General features: G+C 34.7%; 3 protein-coding genes across 4 annotated transcripts; all 3 read right to left on the bottom strand.

Moving 5' to 3' along the window:
- Positions 1-2,010: 2,010 nt before the first annotated feature.
- Positions 2,011-3,649, bottom strand: LOC129422397 (leukocyte cell-derived chemotaxin-2). 2 transcript variants are annotated; one of them, XM_073854336.1, is made up of 5 exons: positions 3,498-3,649; positions 2,955-2,990; positions 2,776-2,878; positions 2,507-2,658; positions 2,011-2,385 (listed from the first exon to the last, which is right to left on the bottom strand). In XM_073854336.1, the coding sequence occupies exons 1-5, from the start codon at positions 3,535-3,537 to the stop codon at positions 2,216-2,218; spliced, it is 501 nt and encodes a 166-aa protein (XP_073710437.1). In that variant the 5' UTR covers positions 3,538-3,649; the 3' UTR covers positions 2,011-2,215. The 2 variants fall into 2 exon arrangements, with proteins under 2 accessions (XP_073710437.1, XP_055034278.1); XM_055178303.2 differs by having other exon boundaries at positions 2,776-2,872; positions 3,498-3,647.
- Positions 3,650-6,396: 2,747 nt separating this feature from the next.
- LOC129422669 (leukocyte cell-derived chemotaxin-2) lies at positions 6,397-9,250 on the bottom strand. Its single transcript, XM_055178712.2, has 5 exons — positions 9,103-9,250; positions 8,238-8,273; positions 7,262-7,358; positions 6,913-7,064; positions 6,397-6,766 (listed from the first exon to the last, which is right to left on the bottom strand). Exons 1-5 carry the CDS (start codon positions 9,140-9,142, stop codon positions 6,597-6,599), a joined length of 495 nt encoding a protein of 164 aa, XP_055034687.1. The 5' UTR covers positions 9,143-9,250; the 3' UTR covers positions 6,397-6,596.
- A 4,261-nt stretch (positions 9,251-13,511) lies between these two features.
- Positions 13,512-17,095, bottom strand: LOC129422668 (proteinase-activated receptor 4). The gene is made up of 2 exons (XM_073854335.1): positions 16,699-17,095; positions 13,512-15,011 (listed from the first exon to the last, which is right to left on the bottom strand). Exons 1-2 carry the CDS (start codon positions 16,808-16,810, stop codon positions 14,005-14,007), a joined length of 1,119 nt encoding a protein of 372 aa, XP_073710436.1. The 5' UTR covers positions 16,811-17,095; the 3' UTR covers positions 13,512-14,004.

Genomic DNA, 17,095 nt, shown 5'->3' with positions numbered 1-17,095 from the left:
GTGGGTTTTTCTGTTTTGTAAATAAATCATAGTTATATTTTCATACATCTTTTTTCATTTGGGTTCTTCTATTATTTTCCATTATCCGGTTTATACCAACCGTGACACATGTAGCTTAGATATTCAAATATCATGGTCAATGGTGTCAAAGGCCTTTTAATGTCAATAAAGACACCAATAGTAACATTTTTATTTTCCAATTCTGTTGTAATGTCCTCTGTAATTTTCATCAAAGCTTAAGCGGTTGAACGGTTGTTCCATTTTAAAGAAATGAAAAGTTTAGCTCTTCGTTCATAGCTGTTAGAATTGATCAAAACTGTCCTACAGTATAAAATCCAGTAGTGGACCTCATTTCAAACAGGCTTATATTTAATACAGGACAGATAGTCAAGTTTATTGCAATAATCGGTTTCCCACTAAAGCCATACAGTGAAGTAAAACTATTGGGTTTTCGTGTTTCCTTTTTATGAACAAAAGTCCTATTAAAAGAAATGAACCTGAAGTGTGCCAAAATGTGTGCTAACTTTTCACCTCAAAAATAGATCTAATTTCAAAATACAAATGTCAAACATTATATTTAATGTTTGAGGAGGATACATACCATGGTCAACAGTAGGCCTACATTATTTTCTGCCTAACAAAAAAGCAAAAGTGAGAGAATGAGACTGAAAAAAGAAGAGAGGAAGAGAAAAGAGGAGAAACCCTTAAAGAATTACCATCAATCTCCCCTCTGGATAGAGCCAAGGATTTTAACAACCTTGCTTGCAATGTTTGAAGAAGTAAATGTGCAGAAGTAAATTGCACAGTTGGCCCGTTCGACTAGATGTTCTCCACTGTCAATAAGGTTTATGGTCTCACCAGACCAAAGCTGTGTTCAGAAGTACTAAAAATCCATTCGATTTTTTTCTTTCTTTTCTTGTTGGTGAGCTTCTCAAAAATAGTTTAAAAAAAAATTACCATTCATCTTCCCTTTCGACAGAGGCAAGGATTTTAACAACCTTTCTTGCACTCAATAAAGTAGCAGGCCCTGTTGGGTTTTTAATCTTGTCCTATCATGTTAGCTTTAGCCAGCACACCCAAAGCTAACATCTATTGCATCTTGTACAGACTTTTTCAGTCTTGTAAACAATAATCTGATTTTGGTGTAAACAAAACACACTATGGGACTCACTTTGACTTGGTTCGGGTGCACACAACTATGGCAGACTGGGTACTGTGATTAAAAGATTAATCTGTGACACATTAATGCATAACAAAACTGACCGCTTTGCCAGACGCACATTATTATTACGAACCACAAGCATATAGCCTACAACTCCTTTCACACAGCAGATGTTTGGATGCTTGTGATCTTTACTGTAGATGTCAATCTGGTTTGAAAATATTCAGTGTTTGTGGTAAACTATCCTTGTCTTTGCCACATCTCTCAGTTCCGTCTGTGCCTTGATTTCAACATGGTGCTTTACATTATTTCATTCTTTCAACCTAAAATTGCTATTTTCCGCATTTTAATTTTATCTTTACAGTCAGTGAACACACACAGACACAAAGTTCCTCATTGTACTTTGCTGTCCTCTTGTGGATAACTCCAGCACCACTAAACCGCAATCTTATTTTGGCTGAAAATGGTAACATGATATTTTTTATGATGAGCATTTATCCATATCTGGCTAATGGTAAACCATTAAACTGTATTTGAAACATGAGGAAGTTTTTCTACAGCCTACTTTTCTGGTGTTACACAATACAGATTGAGCAGTAGATTATGAAACTTGAGTAGCTGTAGGTTTCAAAACATTAAATCATCGCAGTTGAAAGGCGGTTGAATTGTAGGTACTCTGAGATTTGTATTGTGTTGCATTCTACACTAGTTTAGCATTAACGTAATTCAGATCAAAATTGAAATTACCTGTATTCACATTGTAATTTCATTTACATGTGTAACACTGAACAAGACTGCTAAAATTATAAATTGATGCTATGGGTGGTAAAAACTACAAAAATACAAAGTTTTTGATCCAATACTTTATTGCTGAAATTAAAAACCATTGGGCAAAGTATTTATCCAATCAGTTGTAGCCATGCAATTAGATATACTGAATTGTTAGCAAAAGTAATGCTTAATGTTTATTTATTTATTTATTTATTCATGTAATTTGATTAAAGGCCTCAGAGAAACTTTGAGTAACTGCAGGTGGTCATCAGCTCCAGGATATTAGAAGTATTTGGTGGGATCTGATTTGTCACACATCTGCACATGAACATGGGATGTGATTTTAGGGTAAACCTTTTGCATTGGGAGCAGAATTCCAATCTTCTGTCCCTTCTTCAGAGTAGCACCAGAGTAACGGTCTGGTTTAACGTAGAAGAGCTTGAAGCAAAGACCTGGCAAAGAAAACAAGGACTGCGATAAGGATTTTAAAAGCTTTTTACAAAGTGAGCATGAGCAATATTCCTTATTCTGTAGTTTCTCAAAGAATTGCTGTTGCATTTCACAAATACACACCTTCTCCTTTCAGGGTTATGCCATCATTGATAGCATTGTTTATTCTGTACGGAACAGCTTTGCCACTCAGCTTCACATCAAATGGTGCAAAAATCGTTGATCCATCTTTACACACAATGTCAAGACCCGCGTGCGTTCGTTTGACACCATCTCTGCAAGATACACAGGCACATTAAGATGCATTTAATGTGCATTGACAGCAGAAGTTAGAGACAAAATATGAAAATATGAAAATGAGATACAAGGGCAGTCAAAAAACAAGTCCACACTTTCCCTTCCGACTGGCCCCAAAGGCACCACAGCCATAACTGTCACATCCTCTTCTTTGGTTACTTGGGTTGCCACTGCAGATGGTGCCAAATTTCACTGAAACTAATATACATTCACATGAATATAACATGTATTAACACTAAATACAATCATACATCTCGATTTACATATACAGTACCTTCAGTGGCACCAGCACTTCGGCTGTACTGAAGCACTGAAACAGAAACATTATTGTCAATTAAAAAAAGGATTCCTAGTTTATAATGTCACACAACTAAATTCATTTAGTTACAAGATCTTTAAGCATTATTATAACTATCTTCTGTTTGACTTAGTGAGAATGTGCAAATAAAAGAACACAACTTTTCTTTTAACCAGTAAGCAATAAAATCTTTAAGTTAAAGTTCAAAGAAATGTTAAACGTATAGTAAATTCAAATATATAATAAAAAGTGCATGTAATATCAACAAAATACTACAAACAAACATTCTTAACATTTGTTTACCGGTATGTATAATCTATACACCTTTACATCAATGTGCAAAATTTGAATATGCTGCAAATGGTGCCTTATTTGTCTCATATCAAGCAAATGTCTTCCAGATTTGGCATAATTATGTTCATTTTCTGGTTCTGAAACATTAATATACTACAGATAAATAAATACATACTGCAAATACATTTTGCAACCCTTTTTATTTCGCAATCAAATAATTCTTACCAGCTAAAACCAGAACAGCATAAAAAATGTAGAGTCTCATGGTTATGTATTTCAAAAAATGTCTCTGTCTTCTGTGTCTTTCTTCTGTGTGTTTTTGGTCACTGAATTGAGTGTTTTTATACTGTATGTTCACCGGGATCTGGTGAAATTCTGGTTTCAACACAAAGGCATTTTTAAAACACATGACCAGCCTGCCAGGGTGGGGCTGATACAAGCTGTTGACTGGTGTCACCTTTTAAGAGCTCAAGTCAGGAACTGATATAAGATCTGTGGTTATTTTACTTGAGAGGCGCCCCTCTTCTTATAGCAAGTGTGCATGTATAAAATTATCTGTAAAGTCCAACCCCTTAATCACTTCCCTTTATACCCATTTGGGTAGCACTTTATTTTACAGTACGTGTACTTACCTTGTAAATGTACGGTAAAAATGTTGTACTTACAGACAAATGTGCTGTACTTACTTTTGAGTATCTACATGGTAATTAAATTTTAGTGTAAGTATAAAGTAACTAAAAAGAAACATATTGTCATTACAAATTAATGTAAAAATTAAGTATTTAGTACTTACAGGCAAGTGTGGGTTAATGACAGGTACTTATAGTGTATGTATACTGTAATTAACGAAAAAACACTACTGTACTTACAAATTGTATAAACATGGTTAATGTGTAGTACTTACAGGCCAATGTAAATAGATACACAAACGTAAGTAACACACTTTTTTTCTGTAAGAACAACATATTTACCATATAGTGTATGTACAAGCCAAGGTAAGTACCCGTACTGTAAAATAAAGTGCTACCTTCATTTGTGATTATTGCACTTTAATATGTGCTAGAAGCTCACAAAAATCGCAGAAATCTGTCACATATTCAAGAAACATTATCCAGTTGACAGATCACAGTCTTCATTTGGTTAATTGAGTTGTTGGCAATACCAAATATCGTTTTACAAATAGCAAATAAGGGCTGCATTTGTTTTCTCCTTCAGCAATGAAATCACAATTTTGGCAGTTTTGAAATCACTGAATGTGAGAAACCAAGTGAAAAAATTACCTTGCAGTGCCAGATGGGGGATTGCTGTTAAATTATTGCACACTGATTGCAGATAAACCACTAATTCCATTTAACCGTCAGTACTATTATGGTCAAATTCTTGATTCACATTGTCAGTTTCTTACATTGTCGTTTTCTTCTGCTTTCACCATATACAGGAAAAAGTAGCCCTTACGAAAATGAACCATGGTTTAACTAGAGTTAAAAACAAAAAACATGGATACTGTAGTAAAACCATGGTTAGTTTTGTAAAACCATGGTTTTGCTGATAGTAATCAATACACCAAAAAACATGGTTACTACACTTTTACCACAATAAAACCATGGTTCATTTTCGTAAGGGACATGTAATAAAAGAAGTTCAGCTCGAGGGCAGAAGGAAGATTAAAATCAAACCAAACCGTTGTTGTTGTTGTGTCATTCTAGGCCAAGTTAACTGAGGTTAGCTTGCTGTTAGCTCCTATTAACTCGTTAACTTTGTTTTTGTTGCTTTTGTAATACAACAAATACAATGAAACGTGTCTAAATAAAAATGGGTGCATAAATTGTCAAAACGTTTTGTGGGGGTTTGGTTACAGGTAGTTATAGGTGAAAAAATGTAATTTGTGCATGTTTGTATATGTGGATGTGTTTATTAGCATTAATGTAAATCAGTATTTTTTTATTATTTATGCACATATACCAAAATAGACCAAAAGCATAAATGTAAAATGTAGATGTAATAATATGCTACGGGTGGTAAAAGACATACAATTTTTTTGCTTTCTTGCTGTTAGGATCCTTAGATTTTTTATTCATTGAAGTTTGCATATTATATATTATTTCTCTCTCCAAGAACCACTCGCGTGCATTTTTGTTTATGATAAGATTATAAAGGAGCGCGTGACGCTCTGTTCTAATGCTGGTGAATGATTTCAGCTTCAGAGTAGATATTTGACGAGCTCCCTGATCTCTGCTTTAATACAGTTTTCAGACATTTCTCATCGTGATTGTTTATATGCATTTAAAACCCGCATTTTGAGGAGCTGAACGATATATCTTGTTGGGATGACGCGGGGGTATTTTCCTTTATTATAGCTCAAATGAGCATGTGACGCAATATTCTTTTATGCTGCTGAATGATCTCCGTTTCAACGCAGTAAGTATGAGCTAACTTACCAGATATCTGATTCAGTCCAGTTTGCTGACATTTCTCATCATGAATGTTGTAAATCCCTTATTTTAAAGAGTTGAACCAACTTCATGTTGCCATGACACGCGCGTCCACACTACGGCACGTGCATCATTGTTTATGCGTCTCATTTATCATTTCCTGATAACTGCATCAATATAGTTTGCAACATTTCTCATGGTGAATGTTTATATGCATGTTATCTCTCGTTTTAAAGAGCTAAACCATAACTTTTGTTGTGATGATGTGCGCGTCCTCACTATGACACGCCCATTACGGCATTCTTTTGGCTTCTTTTTCCCACAGAGGGTTCTGTGTATCTGACTAGGTCCTCTTTCCGGGAACGATCCCAGAAGATTAACGGGACAAGTTTGTGTTCACACAGACGCTTGTCTGGCAATTTTATGGGTATTTTCTGGGACCAAAGGTCTTTGTGAATGGGGTTTCTGTCTCTCTGTCTCTCTCTCTCTCTCTCTCTCTCTCTCTCTCTCTCTCTCTCTCTCTCTCTCTCTCTCAGTTCTGTATCTGAAACTGAACAACTTATTTTCACATCCCCTAAAACTGCTGACACTTTTTTTAACCTCAGTGCAGTATGTACACTGTAACTTTTGCAGTTCTTTGTTTGTAGAGAATGAATTCCCCCATCCTTTAATAAGTCAAACAATCCAGACGCTGTAAGTAGTACAATGAATCCAGTACTTTAATGATAAAATTAAAAAGCATTGGGCAAAGTATTTAACCACACAGTTGCAATTAAATATAGTGGCTTGTTGGCAGAAGTAATATTTAATGTGGATGTATTTCTTTTAGGTTGATTTAAGGCCTCAGAGAAACTTTGAGTAACTGCAGGTGGTCATCATCTCCAGTAGGATATTAGAAGTATTTGGACGGATCTGATTTGTCACACATCTGCACATGAACATGAGATTTGATTCCAGGATGAATCTTTTGCATTGGGAGCATGATTCCAATCTTTTGGCCCTTCTTCAGAGTAGCCCCCGAGTAACGGTCTGGTTTAACGTAGAAGAGCTTGAAGCAAAGACCTGTCAGTAAGATGAGATATCAGATGAGATGTAACTGTGAGGTTATGATTTTAAAAGCTTTTTACAAAGTGAACATGAGCCATCATGTTTCTGAAAGAATTGCTGATGCATTACTTCATGCTGTTGGAAATTTCACAAATACAGACCTTGTCCTTCCAGAGTTATGCCATCATTAATAGCATTGTTTGTCTTGTCCGGAACAGCTTTGCCATTCAGCGTCACATCAATTGGTGCATAAATTGTAGATCCATCCTGACACACAATGTCAAGACCTTTGTGTATTATTTTGACACCATTCCTGCAAGATGCACAAACACACATAAGATATTACTACATTGTCAGCAGAGTCTGTCTTTACAACTTCTTTTATAATTAAAGGTTTTCATTTTGTTTGGGTATTTTAGAGGAGGTAAGAAGAGGTTAACAACAAAAAATGTAGTATGAAATAAGATATAAAGGCAGTCAAATGAAAAAAATAAGAAAACAAGTCCACACAATTTCAACTTGCTGGCTCCGAAGCCTCCACAGCCATAATCATCACATCCTCTTCTTTGGTTATTTGGGTTGCCACTACAGATGGAGCCAAATTTCACTGTAACAAATATTTACGTACATAAATATAATGCGTATACACACGTACGTACATACACATACATAGGCTACATACTGTACACTTAAAAAAGCCCTGGGTCAAAAAGGGACAACAGCCATTGTGATTCAAAGAAAACACCACCGTTTTTCCTATATTTTCTATATGTTCTTACCTTAACTTAGATGAATTAATATATACCTCACTTTTTTTCAATGCGTGCACTTAATCTTTGTACAGCCCATTGTGAATGTGTTAGCATTTAACCTAGCCGTTCATTGATTAGGTGATAAATTTAGAAGCCACCAAACACTTCCATGTTTTCCCTATTTAAAGACTGTTACATGGGTAGTTACACGAGTAAGTATAGTGGCACAAAATAAAATGTGGTGATTTTCTAAGCAGATAAAAATTATAACTATTGTATGGCAGAAGAGCACTTGCAGCACTAAGTGCTCTTCTGCCATACAATATAGTTATAATGAAAATCGCCACATTTTATTTTTTGCCCCCATACTTACTCGTGTTATTACTCATGTCTTTAAATAGGGAAAACATGGAAGTGTTTTCTAAATTCATCCCTGTTTGGATCCTAATGAATGAATGGGGCTAGGCTAAATGCTAACATATTTTCGACGCGTTGTACAATGATTAAATGCACGCATTGAGGTAAGAGAGGTATGTATTAATTTGTCTAAGTTGAGGGAAGAACATAGTAAAATTTTGAAAATCAGTGGTGTTTTCCTTTAAATTAACCCAGAAAATGTTTATACTCTATTTGACCCAACAATGGGTTAAAGCAACCCAGCATAGGTTAAATAAATTACAACCCACAATTTATGTTTCATTTGTTTGCCTTTCTGTGTCTTGATTTGCATATACCTTTCGTGGCACCAACACTTCGGCTGTACTGAAGCACTGAAAAACAGACACAAGGATTTGTTTTAAAATGTCACACAACTAAATTCATATTTACTAAATCTTTTTTATTCCTTTTTTTACCAAAGGTCTGTGTAAAGTAATTTCAGAGAATTGTTTCTAAACACAAAATAAATGTTAGAAATGTATTTCTGAAACTTGTTACACTGTGAACTATGTGTAATGAATTCTTGCACATCTCTGTGTTCATGATTATTTGGGTGGGGCTAAAAACGTCATTGCTGTAAAAACATGTTCTATTGGACTCAACGGAGTTGACCGGCTGTCCTACTAAAGGGCTCAGAACCAGCTTTCCCACAAGTGGACATGGTTTCAATGCCCACAGCGAACACGCCCCCAGCGTTTGAAAGCAGAGAATTCTGCCAATTTTTCACAGATTTTGATAACTTGGTGTTTTCTTACTTGGTTTTTTTATCATTCAGATTTGGTTGGGTGGTAATAACACATTTTTCTGTGATGTAACAAATTCAGAACACATATATAATTTTACACAGACTTTAAGCAGTATAACGATTTTCGGATTGACTTAACTTGTTTTATATAAAAGACTTTTATTTTAACCAGTAAGCTATAAAATATTTAAGTTAAAGTTTAATTAAATATTAAATGTATATTATATTCAATATGTAATAAAATATTGCACGTAATATAAACAAAATACTACAAACAAACATTGTCAACATTTGTTTATGTATAACCTATGCAGTATCAAATAGGTTTAACACCTTTACAACAATATACAAAATTTGTTTAGATTTACAGTAAATTTTTTTACAGCATTTTTTTTTTGCAATAAAATAATTCTTACCAGCTAAAACCAGAACACCGTAAAAAATGTAGAGTTTCATTGTTCTGTGCTTTCAAAAAATGTCTCTGTCTTCTGTGTCTTTACGTTTTTGGTCACTGAATTGAGTGTTTTTATATTATATGTTCACTGGGATCTGGGGTAATTCTGGTTTCAACACAAATGCATTTTAAAAACACATGACCAGCCTGCCAGGGTGGGGTTGATGATTGTTGCCATTTTTTAAAGGAAGGCTGCATCCTTCAGAGGTTGCATTTGTAGCATACGTCATAAAGACTCAGAATCTTAACTATTATAAAGTTACATTTTTTGGCAGCAGCGGCTGCAAACAAGTCTGACTCTTCAACCACTATAGGCCACAATGCTTGGACAAATCTGTGAATCCTGGTCACATTTACATCTAGTCTGTGTGAGCTTACTAGAACCTTTATTTATAGGATTCTTGATGCCATGTCTTGACATTTTATATGGTATATAAGGGACACTTATTGTGCACTTATACCATGAGCTTAACATCAATGTGTTTGAGGAAAGCAGTAAATCTGGAGCTACAAACATGTACAGTATGTGAAAAAGAAGGTTTTTAACCATAAACCATGCGAATGCATTGTATTATACAAAATATAAAAATAACTTTTTTAGCAATAAAATAGAAGCACGTTAATATAACGAACTACACATTTAATTACAGATGTTTATTGTAAATTTACATGAATTTAAATGTAATTTAAGAAAACAGAAAAAAAACTGTAAAAATATCACAGTGTTTCCTGTATAAAATATTTTCTGTATTTTGCAATTAATGACACAATAATTAAAGGAACAGTATGTAGAATTTTGGCCAAAACTGGTACTGCAATCATACAACTGGTGGCCATTACACAAAATGACAACATAAACATCAGTTGGGGGCTGCAACTCCACTTTTTAAATGACAATATCCTGGCCAGACCACTGTTGTCAGTGATATAAGTATTTGAAATAAAAATTATTTCTAAATGTCTAGTGACATATCAGGGCCATTTTATGATTAATTGATATACATTTCTTACATACTGTTCCTTTAAAATAACAGTCGAGCTGTTAATTGAAAAATAATGTTTGCTTGTATATAAACATTGTTTGTATAATTTTAAATAATAATAAACCACTGTAAAAAATGTAGTATCGATTTTTTTAACAGTATATGCTTATGACTTGCAAATATAACGCTTATAAACCAGGCTTGATGACGTATGTAGCCTGCATATGCGACCTCCAGACGATGCAGCATTCTGTTTGAGAAAGGTTTAAGAGCTCTAGCATCTCAGGAAATGATTTAAGATCTGTGGTTATTTCACTTGAGAGGCGCCCCTCTTCTAATAGCAAGCGTGTGCATGACTAAAATTATCTGATGAATTTTTGTTAACCCTTTAATCACTTCCCTTAATACTCATCTATGAATATTCCCTACCAGTCACTTTAATACGTGAAGCTCACAAAAATCCCAGAAATCTCTCACACATTCAAGAAACATTAGTCAGTTGACTGATCACAGTCTTCATTTGGTTAATGGAGGGGTTGGCAATACCAAAATAACTTTATAAAAATAGTAAATAAGGGCTGCATTTGTTTTCTCCTACATTAACTAAATCACCATTGTGGCAGTAAATCTGAGAAACCAAATAAAAAATTACCTTGCAGTGCTAAATGAGAAACACGGGAAAAAGCAGTTGAATTATTGCACAATGATTGCAGATAAACCGCAAATCTTTTAAACTGCCAGTATTGGTCAACTTCTTGTTTCACATTGTCTGTTTATCCTGCATTTTCCATAACGAATAGAGAACATGTCATAAGTCGAGGGCAGAAGTAAGATTTAAAACAAAGGACTGTTGTTGTTTGTCATTTTAGACCAAGTTAACTATGGTGAATGTGCTCCTAGAAACGTACGCATTTTTGTTTTTAATGGTTTTGTAATACAGTAGATACAAAAAAACATGTCAAAATTTAAAGGAAATGGGGTCATAAAATGGTCAAACTTTGTTATGGCAAACTGTGTGTTACAACATGTTAAAAGGTTTGTGTGTGAGTTTGGTTTAGAGGTAGCTTGTAAAAATGTAATTTGTGGATGTTTGTGTACATGTGAGTGTAAAAATGCTCTCACTAGTTTACTGTATAATGTTACTACAAAATTGTTTAGATTTACCATAGACAGAACTGAACCAACCCGCTATTAGCACATCATATGTGTCTATGATTAGGCATAACTGGTCCTGATAACGTGTGTAGACAAAATATTTGTATAATTAATTAAAATAGTTTATTAAAATAGTTACTAATATGTTTTGAATATCACCCAAGCACTTAGTCTTGATTCTGTTATATCAGGGTGGGTAGTTTAAAGCTTCACTAGAGGTCAGTACTGATCTCTAAATGTTCAGGCAAAGCATAAGACATGTGCTGTTAATCAAGGTAAGCAGTGATATTTAGTTTTTTTTACTCTGACAATTCTTTCACTATCCTACAATGTCAACCAGATCCTTTCCAATATACAAAAATGTGACCCTGTCTGTGTCTGTCTCATAATCTAAATATGGAATTAGGATGAGTTTATCATTATTTTCACTTCAGTTTTTTACATGGCCATACTCAGCCAATGTTAATGATATTAAGGTTATATTTTCAAATCATGTATTGACTCTATGTCTAAAACAGTAGAGTAAATCAGAAAAAAAATGCATGGGGTTTTCTAAGATTAGGTCATAAAGTTCATAAATTAACTCATATTTTAATTAATGAAGTGACATTTATATATTTAAATGTGGCATAAGTCCATATACTTTTAATTCAGTTATTTTATTTGTCAAAGCAAAGTTTTATTTATAGAGCACATTTCATACACAGTAAACATTCAAGGTGCTTAACAAAACCATAAAGAGTTTTGTACAGATTAGAAATTTATAATGAAAGCAACAAACAACTTGATGTTAAACATTTAAAAACACTTCAAAATAAAAAAAGGGTTAATAAAATATAAACAATAAAGTAATACAGGGCAGTAACGTAGATCTCCAGGCTAAGAGAGTGCTTTTGTCTACCACAGAGGTCTATTTGTTATTATTTCCGGACGTGGGGACCCACAACCTTTAGTCTCGCATGTGAGTCATCATCATTTGCAAACAGCTATAACTAAACTGGTCATACAAGATAAGTGAAACAAAATGTGCAATGCTGTGAGACCGGAAATGAGAAGTCATGGGTTTTGCCATGAGAACCTGACATGGTTACAGATATGACTTGACATGTTACTTGTTACTTAAACTTTTAAACACAAAATACATTCACAATTTCCATGCAACTTAAATAATAAAATAAAAGTCTGTAAAATGAAATGTTTCCTCAGATATTAATCGATTATAAAGCAAAGCAAAACTGTATAGGCACATATACACTGTTAGTTTTTACAATCCACAATTACATTCCATTGTTTGATTTCATCATATGTATACAGTTGTCAGTTTACCATTAAAGGAATAGTTCACCCTAAAATGAAACATTTCTCATCCTTGTGTTGTTTTAAACCTGTATGAATTTTTTTGATAAATGATGGTAAGCACACAGATGATTGTAACCATTGACTTACATAGTAGGAAAAACGAATACGATGGAATTCAATGGGAATCGTCAACTGTGTACTTACAGTCATTTATCAAAATATCTTCTTTATCATTTTTCACAATACTTCCATAATATTTGTTTTCCTACTATGGAAGTCAATAGTTACAATCAGCTGTGTGTTTACCATCATTTCTCAAAATATCTTCTTTTGTGTTCATCAGAAAAAAAGAAATTCATACAGGTTTAGAACAACATGAGGATGAAAAAATGATGGCAGAATTTTGGGTGAACTCTTTAACTTCAAGTTTGATATTACATAGTTTATTAAAATAAGACAAATCCTTCCGAGACACATACTAAAATTTAAAGGACACGCTAAATCACCAAATTTGTAATATAAACAATTTGAACATAAAAAAGTTTGCAGAGTTGTTGATGATATTTTTACAAAAAGCAGTTTGCATGTCTGAAAGCTAATAAAAGCCATGTAGCACTCTACCCACGTACCCATGCAAAAATAGCTTGTCTGACTTTTTGAAAAATTACTGTGACCACAGTTGTTTCCTCTGTAATTCTCTATTATCAGTATGCTAAATTATTTACCTTTTCTTTAGATATTGCAACACAGTCTCACGGCAAGTCGTGTTATAGTAACAAAATTTTGATTAATTTATTCATGTTTGCTGACACAAATTTCCCCTGTTTTTCTTGTCTCTGCAGACGAATGTCCCCCTCGTTCCCCCCAGCACGAACCCCCATCGATGGCTGTCCGCGTCTGTGCCACGACCTTCCCCATCGTGTCATTCTACATCTTCTTCTCATCGTTCTTTCCCATTTCTAAATCATTGTCGCTTGGGGTTAGGGTTAGATTTGGGGTTTGCGTTAGGATGTAATTTTATGCATTGGTTTTATATATGTTTTTCGTCCGCTTTTAAAACTATTCTTACATGGAGTTGGGGTTAGAGTTGGGGTTTGGGTTAAGAAGTCGGAGAAAGTGATTCTAATCTAAACCCCAAGCGACAATGGTCAAACAATAGAAAACAACGATGAGAAAACCAAATACAAAATGACACGATAAAAAAAAGTCGTGTCACAGACACAAACAGCCATCGATAGAAACCCGTGCTGGGAAGGACGAAAACGACATTCGTCTCCAGAGACACGAAAATAAGCAAACACAAATAAATTAATCAAAATCTTCATCACTACAACACGACTTGCCGTGAGACAGACATAGTATTAATGCTTCAGTGAGCCCTAGATTTTTTTATGGCCTAAATTTCATGTCATTGATCAAACTGATCCTCAATTAAGAAGTTCTTTGCTTCTACTCAGCTTTGACATCAGTGTTATGTTTGACCTAAATGTTTCTGAGGAGGACTTTGAATCAGATCTATGACAACTCAGAGCTTCACATAGCTTGTTCCTGAAGTCTTTAGACACATAGTAAAAGATAAAGGGATCAATGCAGCTGTTAAAGGTACTGAGAGACAAACTGATCAGGTATGGAACGTAAAGATGATTATTAATAAAGTCTGATTTTGAGTAATGCAACAGTAGAAGAATGTTGCTTGGCAAAAAACAAACCACAAACACTATCAACATCAGCACAGTCACTCTCACAGCATGGGCATAACGTTGCCCTTCAGCCATAAGGGTACGTAGGATGGAAACATAACTAAACACCACTACAAGCAATGGAAGCAGGAAAAAGATGGAAAAGAGGGCGATAAAATAAGGCAGAAAGAACTTTTCCTGTTCATCTGGTGGAAGAGCATCATGGCAGGTTGTTATAGAAAGGTCCTTTATTTGATAAGATTGTTTGGAGACTAATAAGGGCACAGCTGCTGTTGCAATCACTATCCAAACCACTACGCTCATACACACAGAATTCCTGTTACTACGCAATGTCTTGGCCCCAAAAGGGTGAACAAGAGCAACATAGCGATCCACAGCAACAAGTGCCAAGCACACCACTGAACCATACATGTTTCCATAGAATAGTGCAATCACGATACGACAGAATGATTCACCAAAAGTCCAGTCATTGCCCCGAAAGTGATAAACAATACGAAAAGGCAACACCAACAGAAACATGAGATCACAGATGGTGAGGTTGATCAGCAGGATGTTGGAAGGGAGCTTCTTGGTTCGGAAGAGCAGCACCCAGAGGGCAAGCAAGTTGGCAGGAAACCCAATGATGAAGGCCAGGAGGCAGAGGAGAGGAACCAGCAGTACAATTACATTACTTTGTATCTGCTCCTTTTGCCCTTTTGGTATTGTATCATTAACAAATGTAAAGACCCGTCCCTCTGAAAGATAAACAAAGATTTATGATAATTGTTTACTTTTACCAATAGCTTTACAAAACGCGACTCGTTGAAATGATTGATTCTGATTGGCCAGTGGCGACATTTGCAGGTGTGTTATTCCTAGATAACAACCGCTCAAATCTAATAACACACGGGAACATGGATGCTGCAAATCATTTTGACAAGTGCAGTTTAATATTACACTAAAGTTAAATATAAATATGTCTTTTAATAACATATGACATTATATTTACAAATGATTAAACCAAAAAGCATGTTCATGACATTTGAACGTCTTGTTTTATCTTGCAAACCGAAAGTAAACGGGTTTTCCTCCCTGAAGGTCTGCATTTGTTAAAAATGAGCAAATAAAATTTTCAAATTAATATTTAATGTTCCTTACCTTACTTATAAGGTAAATAGCAGTATAATAAGCAGAATATCCAATCCAATATCACGAAATTATGTGACTATATCACGCATGGACCAGCGTGATATAGTCACGTAATTTTGTGATACAGGGTTGAGATAGATAGTCGGTTGTTATCGAAGAAAAACTACTAAACTAATCTGACGCCTGTGAAAACCCAACTTTTGAGATTGACAGCAGTGGCGGCTGGTCAGTAGGGAGCGCTGGGGCATGCCCCCCCCACCCGGGTTGGCCAGAGAGAGCTACTGTACTTTAACATGTTACCAAAAAATTAAATATATAGTGCAAATTAATACAAAATAAAGACATTTAGTTGTACTATTTCACTGTTAGTCATGTTATCATTTATTAAAAATAAATAAAAACGGAGTTCGTTGTGTGTGTGTCATGTTTGTGTGTCTGGGGGGCACCCCACCCCAAACGAGTGTCTTTGTAGGTGAGTAAAATTGTAAAAACATGTGATCTGAGGCTGAGCTCTAATTGGCTGGTTTTGGAACGGCCCTGGGGCGCAGTACTGTGCGCCCCAAACCCTCCCACTTATGTTGTAAGCAAATCAATATTGTTTTTTATGTCTTTGACCTCATGTGATTGGATCGTTCATGCTGTTACATGTATTATATGCTTTAACAGTTGACTTTTCATGCTTTAACATTTGAACATTTTCAGAATATCATATTAGCTAAGCAGTAATGATATTCATCACCTGATAAATGACTATTTACAATCCTGCATAACTAGTAAAAGTTTGATTTTAAGTTTGTTTGAGACCCCCTCCCAAAAAAAATTAGTACCAGCCGCCAAAAAAATAAATAAAATTAGCACCAGCCACCACTGATTGACAGTTTTCTAAATAAAGTCTTCCTACATACTTTAAAGAACCTTCCATGATAAAATAACCTTGATATCTTTCAAATTGACTTGGTAAGGTCATGTCAAACATTGAAATTTATGTGAAATCAATGATTGAAATGAATTATATAATAATAATAATTAGATAAGTTAGGGTTAGGGTTACAAAAACTTCAGTCTGGATTTCACAGACAGGATCAAATTTTTAGGGTCAAATAATTAGTAATATATTTAAATACAATATACAATTAAATACAATGTTCCCTTCATTTATGTTTTTATGTAATGTTTTATAGTGGTGTACTTCTTAGAAAAGTTGTGCTAACCCTCCTGTACCTACAATGGTACAAAGTCTTGCGGTTCTCATGTTCATCTTACACTCAAGATGGATTGTAGGTGGTAACTTACGGATTCTGCTAGTGTTGTTGGAGCCTGTCTGTTCTGAAGCTGAAGAGATGTATGCAAAAACAATGAGGAGGAGATGAAGAAAGACCACTCGAAAAATGACAAACATTGTCATGCTGCTAAAAAACAATAAGTAATAACCATAAAAAAGAAAAAAAATTCCCTTCAAAAATAAATTGTTGTAAAATTGTTTTGCCTTGTTGTAATACTGTTTGGTTTTCTAGCAATAGTTTGAAGTTTACTATACAAGTCCCTGTCTAAAATGAGAGGTAAAAAATAAGGTTAGTTTAATTCTTCTGTCTGGTCGGTATTGTTTGTTGTCCTGATCTCATGAGCTCAGGCCAATGAATGAGGCTCTCCGTTTTGTTTCTCTTTCAGCGTCATTGAGGAAGTAAGCAGC

This window comes from Misgurnus anguillicaudatus, chromosome 16 (genome assembly GCF_027580225.2).
Source record: "Misgurnus anguillicaudatus chromosome 16, ASM2758022v2, whole genome shotgun sequence".
Lineage (NCBI taxonomy): Eukaryota > Metazoa > Chordata > Actinopteri > Cypriniformes > Cobitidae > Misgurnus > Misgurnus anguillicaudatus.
The sequence above is the reverse complement of the archived record's forward strand: the minus strand, read 5'-3'. Positions and strand labels throughout refer to the sequence as shown.